Raw genomic sequence first — 26,579 nt, forward strand, 5'->3', positions numbered from 1 at the left:
TCAGGACTGTGAGGCCAACGGGATGGGGACCAGGGTGAGCACAAGAAGAGGCTGCCCACAGGCTTGCGTTACCTGCAAGGATGGCCTTGCTGTTGGTTGAAGTATGGAAGGCTAGGAAAAGTAGTTTAGGGGTGAAGGTATCAGGGGTCTGGCCCTGGAACCTGTATTTTATGCCTTCTAGACTGTTCTAGAGCATTCTGGAGCTTGAGGCGCAGAGATAAACCCAGGCAGGCTTCCTCTCTGCCCCAGAACTTGGGGAACACAGAAGCAGCCTAGTGCCCACCTGCTTGGGCGAGAGTCTGATGCGATGAGGCGGGCCAGGCCAGCAGTGGCCCGAAGACTGTCACCCAGCCTCCTCCACAGGCCGGGCCAGTCTCGCGGGTGGGATTCTGATTAGCTCCTGTCCTCGCACGCAGGTCCTTCCGAAACTGTCGTCTTCCATTATCCACGAGATTGATAGTATTTTGGGCAATAAACCCTACAGCAAAAAGGACTACAGATCCTAAGAAGCCCCCGGCCGCTTGCCCGGACAGTTTCTCTTTCCCTCCTAGTCTCTCTGTTCGCTCGCTTAAGCCGTTTTGAAGCCAAGTCAGGGGTGTGGTTTGCATCAAACAGAAAACATCACGGCAAGATGTCCTCCTCGTGGGGAAAAGATCTCAAAAGTTGCTGCAAAACACCATTCACTGCTTCGCGGGACCGAATTCAGATCCGTGCCGGGGAGGCCGCGTTGATGGGGCAGGATATTGGAGCGGTCCCGCCCGAGCCCGCCTACAGCCTCTACTCCCCCTCCAAGAAGAAAGCACCCCAGTTGCTCCCAGCCTCCGCCTTTCCCAGAGATGCCTCCAGGCCTGGCCTGTGTCCTGGGGGCAGCAGGGCTGGCCTCTCATCTGCTGAGAACCCCCACTTGGTGTTGGGGGTGGGAAAGAGGAAACCAGGCTGGCCCTTCCTGTGGCCCCCTCTGCTGGGGCACTGGATGTTGGGCAGGGCCTCCCCAGTGGGGTCCCCCTCCACTTCCCTCTTGTCAAGGGCTCCCAGGATTTTACGATGGGCCTGACCTCAGATTCATTCTGCGCCTTCTTCAGCACCACCACCTGCCCCAGCAGGTCTCTCTGGGGCCTTCCGTGCTGTCCCTTGGCCCCCACCCCCACCCTTACTGGCAGGGGCAGAGATCCAGGGGGATTCACTATCAGTTTGGGGCCCACGGGAATTTTGGGGGTCTGAGTTCATCACCCTGCCAGCTGCCTCCCTGCACACAGTTGATGAGCCTCGTGCCCAGAGCAGCCCCAAGCCCACGGGAGGGGTCTGAGGAGCTGGCTCCAGCCCAGGTCCCTCCAGGGCCCCACTGTCCTCCTTGCCAGGGGCTCTGTCCTTACCCCAGAAGGCCTTGAGGTCGTGCATCCGTAGCTAGACACTGGGTTTGACCACATGCAGGGCAGCCCACTCTGCTCTGCCTGGGTTGTGGCCCTCAGGGATGCAGAGAGGCCACCCTTAGGCCCTTTCAGTGAGGGTGGGTCCCTAGGGCTTTGTGTGCTGCATGCCCAGGGGCTAGGGCGACTGAACATCTAGCAGTGGCCCCCACAATCAAGGAAAAGACCCCGGGAGCCTCTCCCTGGAGCAGTGCCTTCTTCAAGGCCTCAGATCAGGTTGGGGCAAGGCACCCCATGGTAGGGTGCCAAGTCAGGGTGCCCGGAGCTTGTCCCCCAGGCAGACAGGCAACAGTACCACCCCTGGCTCTCTGCACACACCCTGTGAAGAGGCCAGGATGGCTGGACTTAGGCATTCCCTCCCGGCCTAGAACAGATTGAGGAAGGACATACAGAACTGTCAGCCCCCGCCCCAGAAACATGGGAGAGGGGCCTATAGCCAGGAGTCCCGGCCCCCAGGGTCCTGAGGTATGGGCCTCTGCTGGCGGTGGGGGCGGGAGCCAGGAGCCCACTCTGAAGGACGCCTACGTGCCTCCAGTCCAGGTGGTCTGGGCCGACAGCGCTGGCCACCCCCACCTGATGCACCCCCACCCCCATCCCCACCCTCACTGCAGCAGGCAAGCCGGTCCTGCTTCGCCCTTCAAAGAAGCTGCTGTTGGAGGGGCTCCTCCCTGCCATTCCCAGAGGGCCTGCTGGCCAGTGCTGGCTGGGCCGAGGCCTGAGGCAGGGAGGCAGACAATTTCCATTCCTGACATTTGTGCTGACCCTGGAGTCTAGAACCTTCCCCCTTCCTCCCACACCAGGCCCCTGGGCATCACCTCCACCAAATCTACAAGCTGCAGGTTGCAGGGGTGGGGAGGAAGTGAGCCTACCCCAGCAGGGCCCCTCCACTCCAGCTGTGGCCACCCTCCACCACCACTTGGGCCAGGCAGCCCCAGCTGAACAGAGGGACCAGATGGCCCACCCTCCAGCGGGGAGAGTGATAGCTGGCGGGGGTGGGGGTGCTCACACTGCTGCCCCGAGCTTGCCCACTGCCGAGAGATAGAGCAGGGCTGGCAGTGGGGCCCCCTCACCAGGAGCCGCAGCTGGGAAGGCCAGGCCCCTGTTGCCCACATGTTGGCCAAACAGGAGACAAGGGCCCTCAAAGCTGAGCTCGGCCGAGGCCGAAATGCCTGTCGCCAGGACCCAAGCAGCTTCCCAGCCTGGGGCGCAGTCCACAGCCTGGGCCCAAGGTGTCCTAGTTTTTCCACAGCCACTAGCAGGGGGGACAGGGCTCAGCCTCCTGGGGGAGCACCCCAGGACTTAGAAGGGGGCTGGTGTGGGGGGAGGGGGTCAGGCGGGCCCAAGGGCAGCCTGAGTCTGGAAATAGGAGGCAAGCCCTGGAGGAGCGGCCATGCCCCAGCGCGGGTCAAGGGCCAGCTGGCCTGACGCCCCCCGGTCGAGAGCAGCCCCTCGGAGCCCCAGCGGCCGCCCGCCCGCCAGCCCCTGGCCCTCCCGTCGAGGCAGAGTGTGCTCCTGGGGAGCCCTCTGGGTGTGCCCAACGCAGGACAGAGGCCTGGGCCGGGGGCTGCGGGCCTGGGTGGGCTCGGTCTCCCTTGCAGACACTCGGAGCCCCCACCATCTCTCATCCAAATCCAGTGCGAATCCGAGGTCCCGAGGAATGACAGAGGGGCTCACTCCGTCTTCTGTCCCCTTCCCCGTCGTGTAAATAATGCGCTTTTCTTCTCTCCCCTTTTTTTTAACGACCGTGGCTCCTCAGCTAACTGCACTCCCCACCGCAGGCAGAGACTGCCTTCCGCCCCGCGCTCCCAGGACACCCAGCCGAGATTCAGCCACCGTATTTATGGAATGATAAATAAAACCCCAGCCTGTCGGGGGTCTGCGGCTCTCTGCTCCTCTCATTTCCAGGGGTCCAGCCGCTGGCAGTAGGGAGGCTAGGAAAAAGCTGGGCTCCCCGCCCACCCCCGGAATCCTGACCCTGGGGCAAAGGGTAGGGTTGAGAAGAAGGGTCCTGGGGAGAGACTGGGACCAGAGACTGAGGCCCCCTCAGCCCAAGTAATTTGGGGACAGGGGTACCCCCCACGCTCAACACACACAAGCTGTGTTGCTGGGAGGCTGCTGTGCTCTCTGGGTACAGAGACCAGGGCCCAGGGAGGCGGGGGCTCCCCTCCACTGGGAGCTCAGTGTTTCCCTGACACCATGTTGTGTTGGCGTTTAGAGGTGCAGGGGGGAGAGTCAGGCACCACCCCTTTCCCAGCCAGCCCCCTCTGCCTCACAAGGCCCTGCTTCTCCGGTGGGAGGTGGCTTTGGGGGACACTCCATCCCCACCCCCCAACCCCACCCCCCCATCCTAGATGAGTGAGAATCTAGGAAAACACTTTGATTGAATCCTTTCCCAAAGGATTTATTAAAACACAGAAAACCAAGACACACACACAGAGTACAAAGTTAAGGGGATTGTGTCGGCTGCAGTCCCTGTCCGGCCTCCCATGTGTCCTGCCAGGGACCGGACGGGTCGCCACTCACGGGGGCTCAGCTTCCAGCTCCAGCCCCCTGGCCGGGACCCTCCCAACTCTCCCCAAAGCCCCTGGCCCCTTTGTTGGCCTGGAGCTGTACCCAGGCCCAGGGGCCCGGCCCCCTTGGCTGGGCCAGATGCCAACCTGGGTGGGGGTCTGCTCCCCCACACCCCCACGCTCTGACGCACAGAGGGCAGGACCCTTGCCTCATCTCCGGCACACAGGAGCTCCCATCTCCACGTCAGGGGTTCAGGACATACACACATACCCAACGGGCCCTTTCTGGGTTATCGCACCTAAAAAAATACTTTGTTTAAAAAAAATCTGAAAACTAAGAAAAAAACCCAAAACACAAAGCCAATGACTTTGGGCTGATGCACCACAACCTGTAAACTTCCAGAAATAGAAAATGGGGCAGGAGCCGGCTTCCTCAACAGAGACAGGGGTGGGCACAGGACAAGCCGCAGGCTCAGGGCAGGGTGGGGAGGGACCTGAGGCCACAGCCAGGCCAAGACCTCACCCCCGCCTCGCAACCAAGCCCTGGAGGCACTCCTGTCCTCAAGCCCACCCTCTACATGACCCTCGCAGGCCCTCAAGAGCTCTGGGACCCGACGTTTGGGAGCAAGAGCTACAGTGTCACTGCGGCAAGACTCGACCAGCCACAGTCTGGGCCGGGGAGGCCCCAGAGGACCCTGGAAAGGGACCCCCGAAGAGCAGGAGGGCAGGCACCTGGACCAGTCATGAAGACCAGCAGGACCATGGTCATAACTTCCAGAAAGCAAAGGAGCTCCCAAAGCTGGCTTGCAGGGAGGGTCTCCTCACGTGGAATGCACTTTCGGGGGCAGGTGTGTGCAAGGGTGGGGGCGCCCTCCAGACCTGGTCAGGCAGCCCAAGCTCCCCCTGTCACCTGGGAGCCTGGAGGGAAATGCTTTCTGAAACTGTGGCCCAAAGATGGTTGGATAGAAAGCCTACTCAGTACTGGTATAAATAATAGGGTGGCTGGAAACAAAAATGCGGGCGGGTGCTCTAGGACTCTGCTTGTATGCCAAGCCCCTCCTTCTGCCAGCAGCACAAACCAAACCCAGCCGGGAGATGCCAAAGACAGCGGATGCCCTGCTCCCCGCCACCACCTGTGGCAGGAGATAACTGATAAACTAAGAAAACAGTCCGAGATCCATTTCCTCTCCCAAACCAGCCAGTCGGAAACCCACTCTCCAACTGCCTGAAGTACCCCCCTCCCGGGCTTCCAGGTGCAGATCGTGGAGAACTGAGCTTTTCTTAGACCTGGCCATTGTGGGTACCCAGCTCTGGCCCAGTAGAGGAGGGCGAGGGGAGGCCTGGCATGGAAGCAAGGATCGGGGGACAGAGGGAGGCTTCCTGGGAGGAAGGGCTGACAACAGGGGGACTGTTGGCCCTCGGGGCAAGAGAGTGGAGATGTAGACCCCTGCCCTACCGTGTGCCTCCTGGCTGGACACTTAAGACCCATCCTCTGTGGCCAGGAGAAGCAAGACTGCCCAGTGAGGTCTGGGAGAGTGTGTCACAGGGCTCTGGGTTAGGGCGGGTGGGGGGGGGGTGCTCATGTGGTCACCTCGCCTGTGGCCTGAGCCAGGAGCCTTTGCAGGGAGGCACTGACCAGAGGACACAGGCACGTGCAGGAACTGCAGGAACTGAGTGGACTGGAGGTGACCCTGCCCTTCCCAGGGGGCAATGTCCCAGAAACCAGCATGCCACCTTCAGGATACTCGCCCCTGTGCCCACCACGGTGCCAGAGCAGAGTCAACCTTGGAGGTGCTGATTGAGACCAAAGCGAGGGGACACCAAGATGGAGCAGCTTTGGGATCTAGCCCTCAAGGGGTTCACAGAGAGCCATTTACAGAGGACACCTGGGACCCCATGAGGGCTGGCCGGTTGCCCAAGAGCTCCCAAGACAGGCCCCCACACCTTGGCCCATCCTGGATTCTACAGCCGGGGTACTTCCCCAGGAAGCCTCATGCCCAAGGCTGGGAAAACCCTTCCAGGCTGAGCCAACGCCGAGGAGGCATCAAACACAGCCCCTGGGCCTGGCCCACTCCTCCCCACCAGCTGGGGCCACACAGGAGTCCACTGGCTGAGTGCAGGAGGGATGCCAGTGGCTGTTCCCCACAGGAGACAAGGCAGGAAGCCCGGGATGCTCCAGCTAGGAGGGCTGGGGGGTCATCAGGTCCAGGCCCCTGTCTCCACACCATCCGACAACACAGCAAGGCAGCCGTGGCCCCAACCTGGGTGGCAAGTGACCAGGTCAGGACCCCACCAGGGGCAGGAAGACAGGGATAAGTCCAGGCTCCAAGGTGTGGCCAGGAGACTGAACAGGGAGTGTGGATCTAGAGGTGGGTGTGACGGGCCTCCTAGGGCAGGGCCAGGGTCTCCAGGGCCATCCCCAGAGCCAATGTGGCCTTCTCTGCTAGGATGCTAACCACACCCCAACAGAGGGCAAGCCCCTGCCCTCAGAGGCCGAGACTAAGGCTCTAGCAGCCTCTATGCCCCTCGCACAGGTTCTTCCCCTCCCTCCCAGGAGCACATGCCGTGGCCTGCCATGCAGCAGGGCAGGGACCACAGGCCCTCCGCTGGTGATAAGAGTCCAGGTCCTGCAAGACCTGCTGGGCCAGGGCCACATACCTGCTGATACCACATACCAACTTCCACCAACCCCGGAAGTTGGGCCCACAGAGATAGCACATACCTGGTGGTCTCCAGCCCTGGCAGGAAGGGGGTAGAATAAACTCCCTGCCCTGGGCATCAGCCAAGGTCTCTACCCTTGGGCTGGACAGCCATCCCCAGTCCTGACCCATTCAGCACTGGGGCGCCCCAAGGGGCAGGGGGCCAGAACACGGGCAGTCAGGCAGCACAGACGGGGTGGGGGTGGGGGGCACGCCGAGGGCTCCCCAGGCGGGCTGAGTTCACGGGGCAGCAGCAGGGCTTCTAGGATCTTCCCGTGCAGTCTGGAGCCCGTTGACAGAGAGAGACGTGAATGCTGCAGGTTACATCCCTCCATACGTCACTCAACTTTTATCAAGACAGACTCGTTCAAGTCTTCAATAAGAAAGTGCAAAAGATGTACAAATAAATGAAATCTCCTCTAAGAAGTTGTCTGGCAAAGGTGGCCAAGGGGCACGTCCCAGTGTGGTGTGGGTGTGACGCTGGGTGGAACACTTGCGATATGATGAGGTGGCACTTCCGGGCTCCAGCCCAGCCAGGCTGGGCCTCGTCCCCCATGTGGTGGCATGACTCAGTTTCCCTTTCTGTCCCAAGGTGGCATGGCTCCTAAAAAGGTGGGAGCTTTTCTCTCCTGTGGGGGTCGGGCAGGTGGCCCGGAAGGCATGGCTGCAAGAGGCAGATTACAGGTCATCCCATTGAGGCGCCAGGTCTTCATCAGAGGGGAGCACCCAACACCATGCAGCCACCCACCCTCCACCTGCCCCAGCCAACTCCCATTGGAAGGAGCTCCAGGATCTCCCCGTCACACTGAGGGTGCCAGAGAGGCCCTAGGAAGAGTGTGCTGAGGGGGCGGTCAGCCTGGAAACCCCCAAGCCTCCACCCCAAAGCCACAGTTCTTACAAGGACAGACAGGACTCAGGGGCGGGGAGGGGGGCACTGGTCCACGTGGAGGAGGCCTGAGTAAACTGGCAGTTTTTGAGGAATGAGCTCCCTACTCCCAGTCATCAGCCCTTACGCCCTCGGAACCTGAGCTACCCCCTTGCCCCAGACAGGAGTAGAGGTCCTGGGGTGCCTGCCACCCAGCTGGGCAGTGGAGGCAGAACCGTGAGGCCTGGGTTTGGGGCTCACTTCTGTGAACACACGCACGCCCAGACATGCAGGACCCCACCCAGGGGCGAATCCAAGCTGATCCTGGCAGGGCCAAGACTTGCCACCCTGAGGAGGGGATCAGGGCCCGGGAACATGCCCATGCCGGCTTACCTCAGCTGGAAATGAGCACTGCAACAGAGGGAAATCGCGCGGACAGCTAGATATCTGCGGGAGAGACAGAAGCTGGGCTGCCGGGGTGCTGCGGGCAGGCCAGGCCCCGGGGGCGCCCCTGCACATGCTGCCCAGAAGTGACAGGCACCTACCGGTCACATAGGGCCCCAGGGGCATCTGGTTGTAGTTGACAATCCCTCCCGGTCCAGGGCCCCGGAAGTTGGGCCCAAAGTTGTTGTTGTACATCTGGGAGTTGCCGAAAGCGCCCTGGAGGCAAGGACCCAGGTTGAGAGGTCACGCTCCTGCGACCCCGCCCGAGCCCCAGCATAGGGCACCCTGGACTGACAGTGCGTGGTGGGGACTGGGCCCAGGGCACATGGGCCGAACCTGACCTGCTGGATGGTGGGGTCGCCAGCTCGGTTGGTCAGGCGGCTCAGGATGCTACGCTCTGACATCTGGAGGCGGGCGGCCACAGGGGGGATTCGGGACAGCATGGACGGGAGGCGTGTCACATCCGCCTTCATGTCGCTTAGCAGCTCCTCCAGCTGGTTCAGGACTTCAGGAGGTTAAGGGGGGAGAGAGGAGTTGCTGCTCATCTACACTCCCCACCCTGCAAGCAGCCTTTCCCCAGGGGCCGGAAGGCTGCCAGGAGAGAGCCAGCCTCAACACCAGGCTTCCACCAGGCCCTCCACCAGCCCCCAGCTCCCAGGGAGGCGTCACCCAGAGCACCTGCAGTGCTCAGCAGGTCCAGAGGCTCTCGTGTGAGCCTGACCTTGCTCCCCCGTCCCTCTGACCAGCCTGGGAGCTTCCAGAAGTTCTGGAGCATAGGAGTCAAAGGTCTGAATCCTGGGAGATCTTGGGCAATTAATTTCACCACCCTGAGCCTGAACGTCCCTTTCTTTAAAATGTGGCAGTAAGAGGCACCTGAGTGGCTCAGTGGTTAAGTGTCTGCCTTCGGCTCAGGTCATGATCCCAGGGTCCTGGGCTTGAGCCCCACACGGGGCTTCCAGCTCAGCGGGGAGTCTGCTTCTCCCTCTGCCTCTGCCCCCCACTCGTGCTTGCTGTCTCTAGTGCTCTAGTAAATAAAATCTTTAAAAATAAAATAAAATGGGGCCATAAACCTTACCACTTTAGGATATCACAAGCATTAAAGAGATAACATGTTTAAAGCATATTGTCAGGGCCTCATAAGCAAGAGTGTAAGTCAAATAGACTTCTGTGTTACCTACCCCCAGCCCAGGGCCTTGAGACAGAGTCCAGAGACTGGAGGGGCTGAACTCTCCCTGACTGGCTCATGGGGCTGGCCCCTGCTCCATAGTGCCCTCATCAAGGCCAAGGATCCACAGGGCAGGAGGAAGGCAGGTAGGCCCACCGTCAGGAAGTAGGCTCACTCACCCTTGTGCAGGACAGCGTTAGCTGGCTTGTTCCCAGCAAGGGACTCCTTGGACAGATGCTGGTGGCTCTCAGCAAGGCACTCCACCTCGGCCAGGCGGGCGTTGAGGGCCATGGCTGGGTGGTTGGGGTCCTGGGTCATATTAAGGTAGGCAGCCCTCCGGAGCTGCTCCTCGATGACCAGCGCCTGCTCCAGTAGCTGGGGGATGTGGCAGGAGGGACTGAGTGCCAGCCCGACCCCCCGTCCACCAGCACCCACCCCTTTGGGCCTGGGAATGGGTGAAAGGGAAGGAGGGAAGCTGCTCTTCTGCTCATCAGTCCACCCTTGCTGTTCTTAGAGCTCCCAGCCCCGGAACTCTCCGCAATCTGGGTTCTCTGCACCATCCTCCCCGGGGCAGGGACACGCACCCAGTGGGGCCTGACCCAGATCAAGGACCTAGCACACTGTTGGCAGACTACAGGACAACCCTGGTGGACAGCCTGGCCCAGGACCACGGAAATGAGGAGGGGGCTGCCGGGCTGCTGCTCAGTCAGTCCTGCCTTGCCCCAGGCCCCCTTCATGCAGCCTGTCCTCCTGCAGCAACAGCCCCCCACCCCTGCCCCGCAGGCTCTGGCCCTGCTGGGACTGACCTTGAACCTACGGGCCAGAAACTTGTTCTTCATCTCCAAGTAATTGCCCTTGTGGATCTCGGACTTGAAGGGCTCGTTGAGGATCATATATCTTGGGTCATTCTGGATGTCCTGCCAGCGGGCATAGCCATGCCTGGGTGTGGCTCCGTTAAGGGCAAACCCAGCCGTGGAGGGCAGGGAATGGGGGAAGGGAAGAGCGAGTGGGGACCAGGCCGATGCCAGCCGGTGCCAGCATCCCAGCTGCAGCAGCCCAGGCTGTGTGCTTTTGGACAGTCGGTCATCAACCTTGGCCAAGAGGTGAGCAGGTTGACAATGACAACCTGACAATCAACAAACACCAGCAGGGGCCCTCAGGAGCCCCAAGAGCAACAGAGCTTTGGGGACTGAACCCTTTCATCCTAACAAGTCCCAACACCCACACCTGGGGCTGGGACTTCGTTCGGAAACAGTCTTGGTAGCTGCAATCCAGTTAAGAAGGGGTCACGCTGGATTAGGATGGGCACGAATCCAGTGACTGGTCTCCTTATAAGAGGAAATCTAGGGCACCTGGCAGGCTCCGTCAGTGAAGCATCTGCCTTCCACTCAGGTCATGATCTCAGGGTCCTGGGATGGAGCCCCACGTCAGGCTCCCTGCTCAGCGGGGAGTCTGCTTCTCCCTCTTCCTCTGCCCCTACCCCCCACTCATGCTAATTCAAATAAATAAATAAAATCTTAAAAAAAAACCAGAAATCTGGACCCAGACACCCAGACACCCAGGGAAGATGGCCACGTGACCTCGCGGCCAAGAGACCCAAGGATTGACAGCTGCCCCAGAAGCTGGCGAGGAACAAGGAACAATCCTCCCCTGGAGCCATCAACTGAACAAGGAAACTCAATAAAATGATCTCGCCCAAGGTCTCACGGTGAGCAAGGGGCAGAGTCAGGATTGGAACCCAGGCAGACTGGCTCCAAACACCTTCACCTCCACAACAGGAATCGTAACTACGATCCATAGGCCAAACTGGCCCCCGGCCAATTTTTTTTAAATAAACCTTTATTGGAACGTGGTCACACTCACTGGATCACTATCGTCCATCACTGCCTTTGCTACAATGACAGAGCAATCACGCTGCAAAGCCTGAAATATTTGTGCTCTGGACCCTTACAGGAAAGGTTGCTGACCACTGTTCTAGAACACTCCCAGCCAGTTCCAAGGCTGTCATGAAGGTCACCTTTGCTGAGGGGCTTTCCGCAGGCAGTTGTGTGGCTTTCCCCTTGCCTCTGGGAGGTCTCTGCTCAAATGTGACCCCTGACTACTTATGAGAAAAGGCAACGGTCACCCCCAGCACTCCCCCTGCTCCTTGCCTGCCCTATCATGTTCTGTTGAATGCCACACTTGGCTAACTTACAGCATTCGCCATCTGTCCACAGCAGGATGTGAGCCCCAGGGAGACAGGGACTGGGGAATGTTCACGGTTGCATCCTCCATGCCTGGCACATAGGACACGAGCAATCAAAACTGAATGAATGAATGCTAGCCAACCACAAATGGTGATGCACCCTCCAGGCGTCATCACAGGAAGGAGGTGAAGTATGTCCCGGGTGGGAGTTAGGGGTATTTGTTGTGGTCAGACAGGTAGGCTATGGCTTATTAGCTATGTGTCCCTGGGTAAGTCCCGTGGCCTCTCTGAGCATGGTTTCCTCCCCTGTATGATGGGCAACAACGATGCCCCCTGGAAGGCTGCTGTGCAGATGGAGTGAGCACTGAGCATAAAGGGATGAGCCGCAGCTATGGTTATCACCGTCATCACCATCACCAGCAGGAAAGGGTCCTCGGCACCTGATCAGAAGCGCTGGCTACTGATTCCTTATCCCACACACCCCATGTCCCTCCCTGAGGTCCACAGAGGAACAGGCCAGAGTCCTGCCCAGCCTGGCTTGGCCAAGGATACGTCACGATGCCCGCCAGCAGCCAGTAGTCATGACGCCGGTGCCAGATGTCGTAGATTTTCCCCGAGGACACAGCAGCACGTTCCTCATTCTGCCACAGTGTGTGTAGCTCTGGGAAGCCAGCCAAGGGGAGCAGAATGAGGTGCCCCCCAGTCCCTCACAGAAGCAGGCATAGGAAGGTCTCTTTCTCACCACCCACCGTCTCCCCACCCGTGGAAGCTCAGTGTTCCAGTTACCAGGAAAGGTTATATAATGCACTTTTATCAAGCATTCACACTTTAGTATAAAATAACCATCTGCCCAGACTCCTGGGACTCCCATAGTTAGGAAGACTGTGACAACACCCACACTAGGTCTCTGCCCTCCGCCTCACCGCAATACCTGTGAAGCCCCCATCTGCAATGTTGAACATGAATTTGAACTTCCCATTCTTGTCCTCCTTCTTCCCCTCCTCATCATCCTCTTTGTCACCATTTTGCTGTGTTTCAATGGGCTCCTTCTCCTCCACTCTGGTGTCATCTACGGGAGAACACACCCATATTCATTTACCCATCTGAAAGGTGCTACCCAGGGACCTCTCTGTGCCAAGCACTGGGGCCTGGGGACCCAAAGGCAAGTGGGACCCTATCTCCTCATCCTCCATGGGCTCACTGTCAAGAGGGATTTTAAACAGACAAGCAAGCAGCCCCTCCTTCTGTCCCGAGCAGAGATGGGGATTCCAGGCCCAGGTGCCACTCCCTCACTCAAGACGACCTGGGAACACGGGGCACAGCACTGTGAAAGTGTATATTAAATTAAAGGACAGCAGTTCTGTCCTGGGGGGTCTGATGTGACAAGTGTTCCAGAACATTCTAGCACCTACAGGTACATAAAGTCTCTGATGGGAGTCCCAAATGCTCCAGGCCAAACTCTGTGACAAGTTCTCCTTTCTGGTGATAGCTGGGGCCATGGGAGGGATTAGGAAAGGGGAAGGCATCTCCTCCCACCCTGACTCCCACTCCCGGGGCTGGTGGGCTCAGGCTCCCATCCACCAGCTTCAGTTGGGCCAAGTGAGTAATGGGTAGATGGTGGTACCCATGGAAGCTGCAGGAGGCCCAGCAAGGTCCAGAGAGGGTGCCTTCAAGAGACCAAGGGACATAGGACAGAGTACACACAAGAGCCCCAAACCTGGCCTGAAATCATTGCCATCCCCTCTGCTGTGAATCAAGCTTAGCTCCAGCTTGTCCAGAATTTTCTCCTTCTCAGGAAGCATTTCTTCTGCAAGACAAAGGGTGTTTGTAGAGTAGGGAAAGGTCTGAGACAGACAAAACGGACTCTGGGCTGCTGACTTTCCAACTCCATTTCAGCCACACACAGAATCCCACCTGTCACTTCACTGAGGAGTCCAACCAGTGCCATCAGGGAGGGATCCTCCGGGAAGGCAGGCATAGAGGGCATGGACCCCCTTGACACCGTCGGCTTGCCCCTTCCCCTCACCCCTACCCCAGCAGTACCCCACCCCCAAACTCCTCAAGGCACAGTCTCAATATCCTCCCTACCACAATGATAACTAGAGGTCTCAAAGTTCTGGTAACACAGCAGGACTTCATTAAATCAAAACCCTCTTACAAACACCCAGAAATGTCAGGCAAAACCTATCACCTTGGAAAAATACACAGTGAGCTCACAAGGAGAAAAGGAAATTGTCGATGCCATAAAGAGAAGGTGGGGAGCAGATGCCAGGAAGAAGCCTGGGCGGGGGGGTGGGCTGTGTCTTGACACCCAGACAGGGAGGATGAGACTGCAAGCCCCGAAGACCAGAGAACCAGAATCCAACACCCTCCAACAACACCCTCCAGATGCCAGGCGCTCAGTGAAAGAGAGAAAGTACCATCCAATGCCTCGTGGCTGAGCTGAGGAAGCCTGGCTCCTGCATGGAATCCAGGGGCAGAAAGTCTCCAGCAAGAAGCCCAAACCCCATGCAGAGTCCATGCGGACCATGGAATCTGAATTGTGCTTCCCCAACAGAGAGAGTCCAAGAAAGACTGGTTCCAGACCAGCCAGACCACTAGCAAGACCACAGGGGCCGGGGCTTCTGGAAACGGAGCAGGACATTCCTGCTACTCAGGTGACATGGGTTCCCGTGTATAAAAAAATCCCATGAAGATGTGCCCAAGCAAACTTCAGAAACCATTTATCCATCCACCAGAGAGAGAGAGAAGAAAGATGAGAGAATCCATAAGTCCATGAAAAAAGAAAAATTAGAAAAAGCCACCTAAAACTTCTAGAAATAAAATACACAATCATTAACATTTTAAACATTTTCACTGCAGAAATCTGAGATGTCCTCCAAGACTTCCGGGCCCTGGAGTGGGGTGTGGGATGGGACACAGGGGACTTCAAAGAGGGAGATCATGTGAGTGGGCTTGACCTCATCACACCAGCCCTTGAAAAGCAGACTTTTTCCAACCAGTCACAGAAAAGGACATCAGAGATTCGAAACATCAAGGGTATTCGGCACACAACTGCTGGCCTGAAGCCTGAAGACCAAGGGGGCAAGGAATGTGGGCGGCTTCTAGGTGCTGAGAACATGCCCCATCCGAGAGCAGCAAGGAAATGGGCCCTCGGTTACCCCACCCCAAGGAGTGGAAGTCAGCCAGCAAGAACTGGCTGGGAAACAGATTTTTCCCTGAGCTGCCAGGGGAGAACTCCGCCACTGGAGCTAATGCCTTAACATCAGTCTTTCGAGACCCTCAGCAGAGAACCCACCCAAGCCGAGCCAGACTTCTGACCCACCAAACTGTGAGCTCGTAAATGGGTGTTGTTTTAAGAGCTGAGGTTACAGGGCAGCCCCAGTGGCGCAGCGGTTTAGCGCTGCCTGCAGCTTGGGGTGTGATCCTGGAGCCTTGGGATCGAGTCCCACGTTGGGCTTCCTGCGTGGAGCCTGCTTCTCCCTCTGCCTATGTCTCTGTCTCTCTTTCTCTCTCTGAATAAATAAATAAATCTTTAAAAACAAAAACAAAAAACTGAGGTTACAGGGACACCTGAGTGGCTCAGTGGTTGAGCGTCTGCCAGTGGCTCAGGGCATCATCCTGGGGTCCTGGGATCGAGTCCCACATTGGGCTCCCTGTGAGGAGCCTGCTTATGTCTCTCATGAATAAATAAATTTTTTTAAAAAAAGAACAGATTATAATGATTTGTTTTGCTGCCATAGAATATATATAACACAAACGGGTAGTAGGAAAAAACAAAACAGTATAAAGAAAGAAGCGGAAGCTAGATCTAAAGATGACTCAAAAAGCCTTGCAGAGGGGTGCCTGGGTGGCTCAGTCAGTGAAGCGTCTGACTTTGGCTCAGGTCATGATCTCAGGGTCCTGGGATTGAGCCCCATGTCAGGCTCTGTGCTCAGCGGAGAGTCTGCTTCTCCCTCTCCCTCTGCCCCTCCCCACCTTACTCATGCCTATGCTTGCTCACTCTCTCCCTCTCTCTCGAATAAATAAAATCTTAAAAAAAAAGAGAAAGAAAGAAAGAAAGAAAGCCAGCCTTGTAGGGAGATAGGTTAAAAAGAAATAAAAGATGTGAAAGAGGGTAGCCTGGGTGGCTCAGCGGTTTAGCGCTGCCTTCAGCCCAGGGTGTGATCCTGGAGACCCAGGATCGAGTCCCACGTCGGGCTCCCTGCATGGAGCCTGCTTCTCCCTCTGCCTGTGCCTCTGCCTGTCTCTCTCAATCTCTCTGTGTCTCTCATGAGTAAATAAATAAAATCTTATAAAAAAAAAAAAGATGTGAAAGATACACCAGTCCCCTCTTTGGTTAACCTGGTACCTGCTTTTTTTTTTTTTTTTTTTTTTATTGCATTTGGAGTTTGTTGAACAAAGACATGTTTCTGTTTATCACTGATCGCCTGCTTCCCCCACTGGAATACAAATTCCACGCAAAGGCTGTGGCTATTTTGGTCTATTGCTTATGGCCCCATTACTCGGGGTCGTACCCCACACACAGCAGGTCTTCAATACATATGTGCCGGATGAATGAAAGAATCGGTGAATGATTGGAAGGCCGGGAGAAAATAAACAGGATGGGGACGAAGAGGGAATGACTGAGAATTTTCTCACAATCAGTGAAAGACATCACACTTAGCTTTAAGAATTACAGTTAGTCACAGCAAGAGAAATAAAAATTCCATTGTAGTGATACCGTGCTTGACCAGACGCAAACAGAGTATCTTTAAAACAGTCTTTTCATTTCAGGAAAGATCGAAAAGGCAGGTTTCCCACAAAGGAGCAAAACAACTACCCTGAGAGCAGCCTTCTCAGCACAACAGAAACCACAATACATGGGAAATAAACATCTTCAAAGAGCTGAGAGAAGGGGTGCCTGGGGGGCTCAGTCCGTTAAGCGTCAGACTCCTGATCTAGGCCTAGGTCTTGATCTCAGCATCATGAGTTCAAGCCTCATGTTGGGTCCCACGCTGGGCCTGGAGCCTACTTAAAAAAAAAAAAAAAAAATGCTGAGGGAAACCCCCCTATCCTATCTTGTGCTTTGGTAACTATTATTCAAGAGTAAAGGGAAAAATAATACACAATGAATTTTCCACACACAAAATTTGTAGAAAGCACCATTAAAAGGGTATACTTTAAGAAGAAAGCATTGAACGAAGCAATGATGAGCAAGGACGCAAACACTAAAGTGCTAAGAATGGTAAGATCTAAATAAGGATTAAAAATTTAAAAATAAGTGCCACAACAAATCTGGGAAATGAAAACAAGTTGAAGCTAAAACACTGAGCAGCAGCACATGGAAAATGAGAAGTTAGTAGAGCCACCCACAGTCTTTCTCTTATCCAAGAGGGTTACATGTTAAAAACTTAAGAGTAGGGGCGCCTGGGGGCTCAGTCTGCCTTCAGCTCAGGTCATGATCTCAGGGTCCTGGGATCAAATCCCACATTGGGCTCCCTTCTCAGTGGGAAGCCTGCTTCTCCCTCTCCCCCTATCCCTGCTCAGTCTCTCTCTCTCTCTCTGTCTCTCTCTCACACATACACTCTCAAATAAATAAATAAATAAATAAATAAATAAATAAATAAAATCTTATTTTAAAAAAATCTTAAGAGTATAAAATAGGATTGACTATAAACTTTTCAAATTGAGAAAAAGGGAAATATAAACAAAGTCTGATCAATCCAAGAGACAGCAAGAAAGATTTAAAAAAAGGCAAGTGTACTATAAAGCACAAAATAAGACAGTAAAAATTAATCCAAATACCTAGCTATTACAATAAATATAAAGAAATCATACTTGCCAGCTAAAAGACAAAGATTCTACATTGAGACTCAAAATAACAAATCCTAGGATGCCTGGGTGGCTCAGTGGTTGAACGTCTGCCTTTGGCTCAGGGCATGATCCCAAGGTCTCAGGATAGAGTTCCACATCAGACTTCCTGCAGGGAGCCTGCTTCTCCCTCTGCCTATGTCTCTATCTCTCTCTGTGTGTCTCTCATGAATAAATAAAATCTTTTAAGAGACACAGAGAGAGAATAGGCATTCTTTACAAGCACACATGACCATTTATAAAATCTGACCATATTATGCTGGGAAGCAGATTTCATCGTAGGAACAGTATCATTAGACTCATGTGCTCCAACCACAGTGCAACAGTTAGAAATCACTAATAAAAAGACAGCTCAGGGACGCCTGGGTAGCTCAGGGGTTGGGCATCTGCCTTTGGCTCAGGGCATGATCCTAGAGTTACAAGATCAAGTCCCACATCAGGCTCCCTGCGTGGAGCCTGCTTCTCCCTCTGCCTGTGTCTCTGACTCTCTCTTTCTATGTCTCTCATGAATAAATAAATAAAACCTATAAAAAAAAAAAAAGCCCAATAACCCCCAAACTCTGCATGGTAGGAAATGCTGAAGTCCACTGTAGAGACCCACGCCCCAGGCTCTCTCCTCATCCTGGGGATCTTATCACACTAGGATGGAGCCCACCACCCGGTCATGGAGAGGCATAGTGGAGTGTAGTCTGGCAGCCCTCTTCTGAGCCCAGGCTGCTGAGGCCAGAGGCTACACTGGTTGGGGGGGGGGGGGGGTGGCAGTGACTGTGGGGAGCCACACCTTTTGGCAGCTGCTCTGGGGATGGCGGGGCCTTCTCCGTCTCCTCCAGTCGCTCCTTGCCATCTGAGCTCTCATGCTTGTCCTCGCCCTCCACTCTGTCCAGGGCAGTTGGCAGGGCCTGGGGAGGACAGGCTAGGGATGCTGCAGGGCCTGGGGCCTCCGCAGTGTGCGGGGGCAGAGGACAGGCACTGGGCTGGGAACCCACTCTCCTGGTTCCCATCTGTGCTCCCAACCTGCTCCCCCAGACCTGGAGGCCCACACTTGGAGCCAGAAGGCCTGGTTCCAGCTGACTAAGCAAGGGCTGAGACAGTCCCCAGACCCAACCCCCAACCCACACCCACCAGGGGCCCAGACAACAGCATCTTTCATACCTGGATTTCTGGGGGCTTCTTTGGTTTCTGCACCCCCAGCTCCTTCTCATCCATGTAGCCTAGCTGGGCTTCCATTTTGTCTGAAAGATCAAAGGAAAGAAGTGAGACAGGTGGGCGAGAGCAGGCAGGGGGTAAAGGGCAGGAAATGGGGGTGCCAGAGAGGAGAGCTAGGGCCTGGCCTTCAGGAGGCTCCATTTGGGCCAGGTGCCTCCAGGAAAAGGACAGGCAAACCAAGTAAGCCAGAGACCCCAGTCTAAGTCTGCACAAATGGGAATCTTTGCAGGACCTTGGGCCCACTGGGGCCAAAGCCACAGGCTGATTGGACAGGGCTACCCTCAGCAGGGCCCCCATCTAAAAGCAGGGAGGAGAGAAGGGTGGAGGCTGGCCTTGGAGCCAGAACAGCTAGATGTGGTTCCCACTTTTAGGCTGGCTGACAAGCTGTGACTTCTCTTACTGAGCTGATCCTCGACACACTGCCAAGTGCCGGTGATTCTCATACTCAGAGAAGCCTGGGAGGTGGGCGCTATCCTGTCCCACATCATGAATGAGAAAACGGGGCTCGCATAGGGCCTGTGCACTCCAAAGGGACTGTCCACTCCAAAGGGACACTTGTGCCCAGAAGCAGGATGCATGTCCTTGGAGGCAAAGTATCTCAGACTTCATATGTCACCTGGGCATCGGTAGGGCAGTGCCAGGCCTCCGAGGTTCATCCAAGGGAAGAAGATGCTTTGCCCAAATAAATACATGCATCACCAAAAAGATACTCAGATAAATAACCCATTAAAAAGAGGAAAGGATCTGAAAAGGCATTTCGCCAAAGAAGATATACAAATGCCCCAGACGCACATGAAAAAAGATTCTCAATGTCTCCAGCTGTCAGAGGGACACAAATCAAAACCACAGGGAGACACTTTGTACCTCCTAGGATGGCTAGAAGCAAAAGGTCAGAGAACAAATGTTTGGTGAGGATGGGGGAAACCGGGATCACCCTACGTGGTGGGGGAGAATGTAAAATGATGTGGCCACTGAAAAAGTCTGGTAATTCCTCAACACATTACGTCCTGTGATCCAGCAACGCCATTCCTAGCTAGAGGCCCAAGAGAAATGCCACGAAGAGATGTGTCCTCACTTGAGCACAGATGTTCATAGCCACACAACTCGCAGTGACACTCACATTATTCCCACTGGCCAAGAACTAGAAACAACCCCAAATCTGTCAGCTGACAAATGAATAAACAAAAATATGGTTCATGGGCAGCCTGGGTGGCTCAGCGGTTTAGCGCTGCCTTCAGCCCAGGGTGTGATCCTGAAGACCCGGGATCGAGTCCCACGTCGGGCTCCCTGCATGGAGCCTGCTTCTCCCTCTGCCTGTGTCTCTGCCTCTCTGTGTCTCTCATGAATAAATAAAATCTTAAAAAAAAATATATATATATGGTTCATCCACACAATGGAATATTATTCAGCCATTAAAAGGAAGGAAACTCGGACGTACCCTACAACGTGGATGAACCTCTTAAACATGCTAGAGGATAAGGGCAGATGCAGTTGCATCTACGCGAAAGGTCCAGAACAAGCAAACCCACAGACACAAAGGTTTGCCTGTTGCCGGGGGCTAGGGTGGAAAGGAATGAGGAATGACTGCTAACAGGTATGGGTTTTTCTCTGGGGGACGAAAACGTTCTAGAATCAGATGCAATTCAATCCTGTGAATATACTAATAACTACTGAATAGTAAGATTTTTAAAGACTGAGTGTCATGGTATGTGACTAGCCATTAAAAAGAAAAACTGGGGAACCTGGGTAGCTCAGTGCTTAAGCATCTGCCTTTGGCTCAGGGCATGATCCTGGGGTCCCAGAATTAAGTCCTGCATTGGTCTCCCTGCAGGGAGCCTGCTTCTCCCTCTACTTCTCTCTGTGTCTCTCATGAATAAATAAATAAAATCTTAAAAAAAAAGAAAGAAAGAAAGAAAGAAAGAAAGAAAGAAAGAAAGAAAGAAAAGAAAGAAAGAAAGAAAAGAAAGAAAGAAAAGAAAAGAAAAGAAAAGAAAAGAAAAGAAAAGAAAAGAAAAGAAAAGAAAAGAAAAGAAAATGAAAAACTCTGAGAAGAGAGATGGATCTGCAGGCAGAAGCTGGTAGGGGGAAGGGAAGATCTCCCAGGGCCTTGCCACCTCCCGAGACCCAGGTGCCCTCCCCCCTAGTCATTGGAGCCCAGACCTGGCAGGCCCAGTGGAGCCGGCAGGAGGTGGGCAGGGCTGGCAGGCACTGGCGTGTTGGGGTCCGAGGAGATGACCTCGCTTGGCTTCTTGCCCTCGGGCCCCTCGGGGATCAAGTCCGGGGTGCTGTACTTCCCGTTAACGTGCTCAAACTCCTGAACCTGGGGCAGGAGGCAGAGAAGGAGAGAGGGGGATGGTCTCAGCTCAGACCAAAGGGCCTCAGGGTGCTGCTGGAACAGGGGGTGTCCCAGGCTTGGGGTGAATGCTACCTCCCTCCAAGGCTGGTCAAGCCAGATGCACTTCTGACCGCAAACCTCTATGGCAGGCCCACCCCCAGCCCCGGCTGCCTGTGTGTCCTCTGCCCTGTGACCTGCCATCTCCACCAGCACCCCATCCCCACCCAGACAGGCGCTCAGAGTCGTCCTTCCAGCTTGACTCAGAGTCCTGAGCCGGGCACTTGCCCTCTGCCCGCTGACCCCCAGGGGGCACACAAGGGTCAGGGGGGGCCACCAGGAAAGGCCTGGGCAAGACTTACTCACCCACCTTCTTCCTAACTAGTGACATGACCCCGATGCGGGTGAGCACGTGCTGCCTCGAGAGGCCCTCCCGGGGCACACCGTCCGCGAAGGTCTCTGCGCCATCAGCCCCCGGCTCACACAGGTGCCGCATGAAGAGGGACACATAGGCTCTGGGGTGGGAAGCCAGCAAGGAGCCTCTGAGAGGCTGGCAGGACCCCAAGCAAAGCCCCTGGCTGGAACCATCATCCATCACTGGCCTCTCAGCTAGGCCTACGGGACAGGCCTCCATAGAAGGTCAGAGGGCACCTCTCTTGGGAAGGGCACCTCCTAGGACAGCCCTTGCCCTGGATCTGGTCCAGCTCAGGGGGAGCTAGTCAGTGTTTTCTACAATGAGCCCTACCAGGTCTAGAGCTCAGACAACAGTGGATTCTCCAGAAGGCAGGCCCGAGGTGGGAGCACAAATGCTGGTCATGCAGCATGACCCATGGATCCTGACCCATGGCTTGCCCTGTGGCTCGCCCCGTGGATCCTGCCTACTCTAGGGCGGACAACCACACCCTGGGCCACCACCTTTACCTAAACTCCTTCTCGCTCTTCCCTCGGAGGTCCCGCACCAGCCAGTGGGAGTTGAAGGCATCCTGGGGGGGCATGCCCCAGCGCATGATGGCGTTCAGAAAGGCCTTCCGCTGCCGGGCATTGAAGCCCAGCACCTGGGTGGGCAGGGAGCGGGGTGCAGGAGCAGACAATTCAGGGATAGAAAGAAAGACATCTGGAGGGGAGGAGGCAGGGAGGAGCCCAGAAGACAGGCCCCTGGCTGGGGCAGGACCCAGTGGGCAGAGGTGTGTCCCAGCCCCACCTCCACACAGCTGCGACCTTGGGCAAGCCCCTTGCCCTCCTGCCTCCACCCCTACTCCATACCCCAGAGCTGTAGCAGGGGTGAGCTCTCTGTTCTGAGGAGGGGGAAGGGGAGTGGGTAAGTGGTGTGCAGGCGGGCCCCACCTCGATGTTGCCACCCACACGGGCAAGAAGAGGTGGCAGGGGCTTGTCCCGGTCACTTTTCAGCTGCCTCCTGGACTGTCGCCGTCCACCTGGGAAGGAGCCCCATCACAACACCTCACTGGAGCCCGGGGTGTCCTGACCCCCCCATCCCACCCCACCCACCAACTCACCCCAAGACAGCAGGACCCCTCAGGACATCTTCCAAAGGATGGATGACCATCCTGACACTCCCAGGGGACCCAAGGGACTCCAGGCTGACCACCAGCTCCCGGACATAGGTCTGGGCCCCAGACTCACTCTGCCCTTCTGGCCTTTCCTCAAAGTCCTCGTCCTCATCCTCAGAGCCAATGGAATATTCAGACTGGTTATCTGAGAGCTCGTCCTGCCACTCTGTGAGGGACCATGAGGGAAAGTGCAGAGTGAGCCCCTCACACCCAGGGCCGTGCCAAGCCCCTAAACTCCAGCCCAGCAGGGAGTGACCATGAAAACAGCCCCCCCGGGGACCTCCTGAGAGCTTACTGAATCCCACCGGCCCTGCACCAGATCCCAAGGCATCATCCCATGATCAACCCTCTCTTACAGATGGGGGAAACCAAGGCTTGCCCAAGGTCACACCGTGAGAGTGCTAAAGTCACTGGACCACTATCCATCTACTTCGTCCGGACTACCAAAAGCCCACACCTGCTCCAAACTCCCTTTCTCAAGAAGCCCCACACACTGCACCCCGGCTGGCGTCCCCCAATGCATCCCCTACTCTGAGCATCCACGGGCTTCCTGCCTGCAGGGGCCACATACCCTGGTCCTCCTGGGAGGCATCGTTGTAGTTGACCTGCTTGCGAATGCGCTTGCCCTTGCCCAGATTGCGGGCCAGGTCCTCCTGCTGCTGCTCATAGTGGTGGCGCAGCAGCTTCTCCCAGTAATCAGGGTCCACGTTCTCTTCCTGCTTGATGATCTCCCGCTCCACCTCCTCCTGGACACATAGACACAGGGGCCCCAGTGAGGGCAGGACCTGCAGGCCCCGTGGCTCAGGGGTGGGGCCAACAGTGGGCACCCCTGCCTCTTAAGAGCCTGGTCCTGTCTCCACTGCACCTCACCCTCTGGGAACTCCAGGACGACACTGTGATCACCCCAGACGCAAATGGCCTTCATCCTGCCCCTGTCACGGCTGTCTACTCACTCATTCATTCATTGGTTCATTCACTCTTCACCTATTAAGTATTTTCTACCTTCGCACCAGGCACAGGGGTACAGAATTGAATAAGCCACACCCCTGCCCTCAGGAGGCTCCCTGTTTCCTAAATGATAATTAGTATCCAGAGTCCGCACGGAGTGCGGTGGGACTTGAGGAGGATGGCCCTGGGGGGGCGGGGGGATAAGCTTGCTGGGTGGAGATGGGTGGGGAGGCGTGGGCAAGGCGGGGCGGTGGGGGCGGGGTCAGAGGCAGCGGGGGCGGGGCCAGAGGCGGGGGGCGGGGCTGTGTTGGTGGGGGCAGGGCAGGGGGCGGGGCGGGGATAAGGCCCCAGCCGCAGGCTTACCACGCCGTCCTCCTCGCGCACAACGTACTGGGCCACCTTGAAGGAGCTCAGGTACTCATTCATATTCTGCAGCTCCGTGTCGTCCGTGGCGTCCTGGTTTCGATCCAGCAGCTTGGAGATGGCCGCATCGTCATAGTGGATCACACTGCTGTCCTCCACGTCCTTGTTGTCACCTGGGGCAGATGGGATGCAGAGTGAAGGGACTCACGGGGGGGGGGGGGGGGGGGGGCGGGTCCGGATCCCATGCGAGGACCTCATAGGGATAGGCTCCAGACCATGGCCCTTCTCAGCCCCCAGCAGGGGCCGCAGGGGTAAGCATGGTGACCAGGGTGGGACCTGCCCCCTAAGAGCCCCACTGCCTGCCCACGGACAGTAGGTGACTACACAAAGGAGGGGCCGGTGGGGACGGCCAGGGGAGTGTGACAAAACACAGAAAGAGAGCAGCAGGCTGGGGAGAAACCTTTTCTCTCCAGGACCAGAGACACTGAGTGCAGGAGGAGCTGGGAGCTAGGCTGAGTTAGCCCCTACCTGGTGGGGTGCTGCCATGTTTCTTCTTGGCACTGGCAGCCAGGGCTCCGCCTTTGGAGGACTGGACATCAGGAATGGGCGTGACAGGCCTCTGGCCCTGAGACATCATGCCTGTAGGACAGTCAGAGGGGCTGCAGGGCCAGGCAGGGGCAGTGCCCAGAGATGCCACCCTGGCCCTGCCCACCCTGGCCAGGAGACAGGGAGCAGAGGAGAGAGGCTGTGGGGTGGGGTGGGCCAGGCCACACCCCCAACCACCCTGGACACCCACCCTCCACATCGTCCTTGAAGAGCTCCTCTGTGCCGAACTTGAGGATGTCATCCAGCTCCTGCTTGGTCATGGAGCCAGACTTGGAGCCGAGGCCAGGCCGCACCACTAGGTGCGTGAGCATCATCTTGCGCTTGGCCACCTGCGTGATGCGCTCTTCCACCGAGGCCCGAGTCACAAAGCGGTAGATCATCACCTTCTTGTTCTGTCCAATGCGGTGGGCACGGCTGAAGGCCTGGGGGCAAGCAGCAGCTCAGGGCTTGGGACTCAGCCAAAGATTAGGCTAGGGGTGCAGGGCCGGGCATCTCATGGGGAGAGGGGGTATGGACATGTGCTCATGGGCATGTTCTGCATGCAACAGCTGTGTGACCACATGGAGATGTGCATGCATCAGGGTAGTCTCCTGGGGGCCTGCACAGGTAGAACCAGGCATGGCAGCAGGTGGGCAGGGCTGTACACCAGAGGCAGTAGAGCCCAGGTGCTGGATATATTGAAGCCATGTGGGGCTCTGATGGCCATCATAGGGAGATGGGGCTGCAACTCCCTTGGAGGGAGCCACTGATGGGACTGCAGAGCCGCCTTGGGAGGGCCGCAAGGCCGCAAAGCTGCCCCAGGTGCTATGAGGACTGCCTGAGGCTCCATGCATTACATGTTGTAATGATGCGACCCTAGTGTACTTCCATCTGTGCAGGTGACTGTGCATAGGTACACATGTGTGCATGAGACATGAGTGTGTGTGCATGTGTGTGCCCCATGTACTCAGCATGTGTGTGAATCCATCCCTGCCCCAGGTGGGGTAGCCAAACGACAACAGCGTATGTCTCTACTTCCACAACCCCTACCTACTCCCAACCCTCCCAGCCTTCCTCAGCAGCCCCTTTTGCTTCCTCCTTCATCTTTTCTCCCACAGACTGTCCTCCTAACTCTATTTCCCTTTCTTCCTCCCAAACTGGCTCTCTCTGGGCCCCATGACTCCCTCCTGTCTCCTTCCACGGCCTTGCTCCTAAGAGTGATGGGACGGACCAGGGGTTATCAGGCACACAAATTAAATTGTTGTGTCCTTGGACATGATGCCTGCCCTCTCTAGACGTTTCCTCTTTTGTACAGTGAGGGAGCCAGAACGGTGGGGGCAAGCCTCCACTCACCTCCTGGGGCCCCTGTTGGGGCTGGGACTCCATGAGGCTGGTCCTGGGGAACATGAAACCCCAAAACAGTCTGAGGGTGAGGGATGGAAAGTTCACAGAACCAGGGGATAGTAAGGGGCTCTCGGAGAGGGTTTTGGCGTCAGGGCCACAGACCTGGATGTCATTGTGCGGATTCCAGTCCGAGTCGTAGATGATGACTGTGTCCGCTGTGGCCAGGTTGATGCCCAGGCCACCCGCCCGGGTGGAGAGGAGGAAGCAGAACTGCTGCGCCCCAGGGGCTGAAGAAAAGAGGCGGTGCTGGTGCCCATGGGGTCAGAGAGGGGAGGGAGGGACCAGGCTGCCGCAGAGAGCAGGGCAGGCAAGGATAGGAGAGGGGAGGGGGATGCCAGGAACTGTGACCCCACCATGGACAGCAACCACCACAGCTGCCAGGGACGCTGGAAGAGGCTGGGGGCCCAGGGTGGGCACAGAGCACCACTCGAGCCCCACTTAGCCCCCAGGTGTGCCAAGTCCTGACTCAACAGGAGGGAGCCAGAATGAGAAGGAAGTTGATTCTCAAAGCCCAGATGGGCAAAGAACTACAAATAGCCAGCAACACAGGGAACATCTCTGGTGAGGGTCAGCCCTGCAGAGCTCAGTCTTTCATCCTTTGGGCATCTGGGCAGTGAGGCCCCAGCTCTGTTCTGACGGTGGAAAGCAGGGGACAGCCACAGGCCCCAGGGAAACAGCTCATTACTTGCTGCAAATCTTGCCCCTAAAGAGGCACTGGGTCATCTGACCACTCCCCCCTCCACTGTGTCCTTCACTGAAGAGCGAGCGAGCTAGCGTACCTCGCCTCTCCTTCCCAGGTAAGGAAGAGAGCAGATTGGGAGTACGTTGGTGTACTCTTCCTCCCTGACTCCAGGAAGTAGCCCGCAAGGAGCAGGTGCTCAGCATCATCCCTCCCGCTGTGTTTTACGATGGCAGCGTCTGCCCTGCTCTGCTCATGACTGGTGTTTATCTGGTGTCAGGACCAGAAGCCCACAGGTACCAGCCAGACCCTCAGCAGTCAGCTCCATCTAGTAACATGTGGTACT

General features: G+C 56.5%; 2 protein-coding genes across 13 annotated transcripts in view; one reads left to right on the plus strand and one right to left on the minus strand.

Annotated features, from left to right (window-relative positions):
• The window catches only part of KCNAB2 (potassium voltage-gated channel subfamily A regulatory beta subunit 2), an 84,978-nt gene extending 81,668 nt beyond the window's left edge, over positions 1-3,310 (plus strand). For all 7 annotated transcript variants that reach the window (XM_025427351.3, XM_025427357.3, XM_049110536.1 and 4 more), the window contains one exon: positions 417-3,310. In XM_025427351.3, coding sequence (XP_025283136.1) covers positions 417-506 — 90 coding nt within the window. In that variant the 3' untranslated portion in view covers positions 507-3,310. The remainder of the gene's footprint in view (positions 1-416) is intronic.
• Positions 3,311-3,802: 492 nt separating this feature from the next.
• Positions 3,803-26,579, minus strand: part of CHD5 (chromodomain helicase DNA binding protein 5) — a 61,625-nt gene continuing 38,848 nt past the window's right edge. For 4 of the 6 annotated variants that reach the window (XM_025427337.3, XM_025427332.3, XM_049110528.1 and 1 more), the window contains 21 exons: positions 25,657-25,781; positions 24,362-24,593; positions 24,094-24,204; positions 23,566-23,738; positions 22,826-23,000; positions 22,328-22,420; positions 22,031-22,119; positions 21,608-21,741; positions 21,057-21,201; positions 20,515-20,674; positions 18,301-18,380; positions 17,930-18,047; positions 13,013-13,102; positions 12,227-12,364; positions 11,848-11,956; positions 9,917-10,049; positions 9,290-9,485; positions 8,287-8,450; positions 8,047-8,161; positions 7,895-7,966; positions 3,803-7,300 (listed from right to left, as the gene is read on the minus strand). In XM_025427337.3, the coding sequence (XP_025283122.1) occupies positions 7,941-7,966; positions 8,047-8,161; positions 8,287-8,450; positions 9,290-9,485; positions 9,917-10,049; positions 11,848-11,956; positions 12,227-12,364; positions 13,013-13,102; positions 17,930-18,047; positions 18,301-18,380; positions 20,515-20,674; positions 21,057-21,201; positions 21,608-21,741; positions 22,031-22,119; positions 22,328-22,420; positions 22,826-23,000; positions 23,566-23,738; positions 24,094-24,204; positions 24,362-24,593; positions 25,657-25,781 (2,606 nt within the window). In that variant the 3' untranslated portion in view covers positions 3,803-7,300; positions 7,895-7,940. The remainder of the gene's footprint in view (positions 7,301-7,894; positions 7,967-8,046; positions 8,162-8,286; positions 8,451-9,289; positions 9,486-9,916; positions 10,050-11,847; positions 11,957-12,226; positions 12,365-13,012; positions 13,103-17,929; positions 18,048-18,300; positions 18,381-20,514; positions 20,675-21,056; positions 21,202-21,607; positions 21,742-22,030; positions 22,120-22,327; positions 22,421-22,825; positions 23,001-23,565; positions 23,739-24,093; positions 24,205-24,361; positions 24,594-25,656; positions 25,782-26,579) is intronic. The other 2 variants (XM_025427334.3, XM_025427335.3) reach the window with 2 other exon arrangements.

The sequence above is a fragment of the Canis lupus genome, chromosome 5 (genome assembly GCF_003254725.2).
Source record: "Canis lupus dingo isolate Sandy chromosome 5, ASM325472v2, whole genome shotgun sequence".
NCBI lineage: Eukaryota > Metazoa > Chordata > Mammalia > Carnivora > Canidae > Canis > Canis lupus.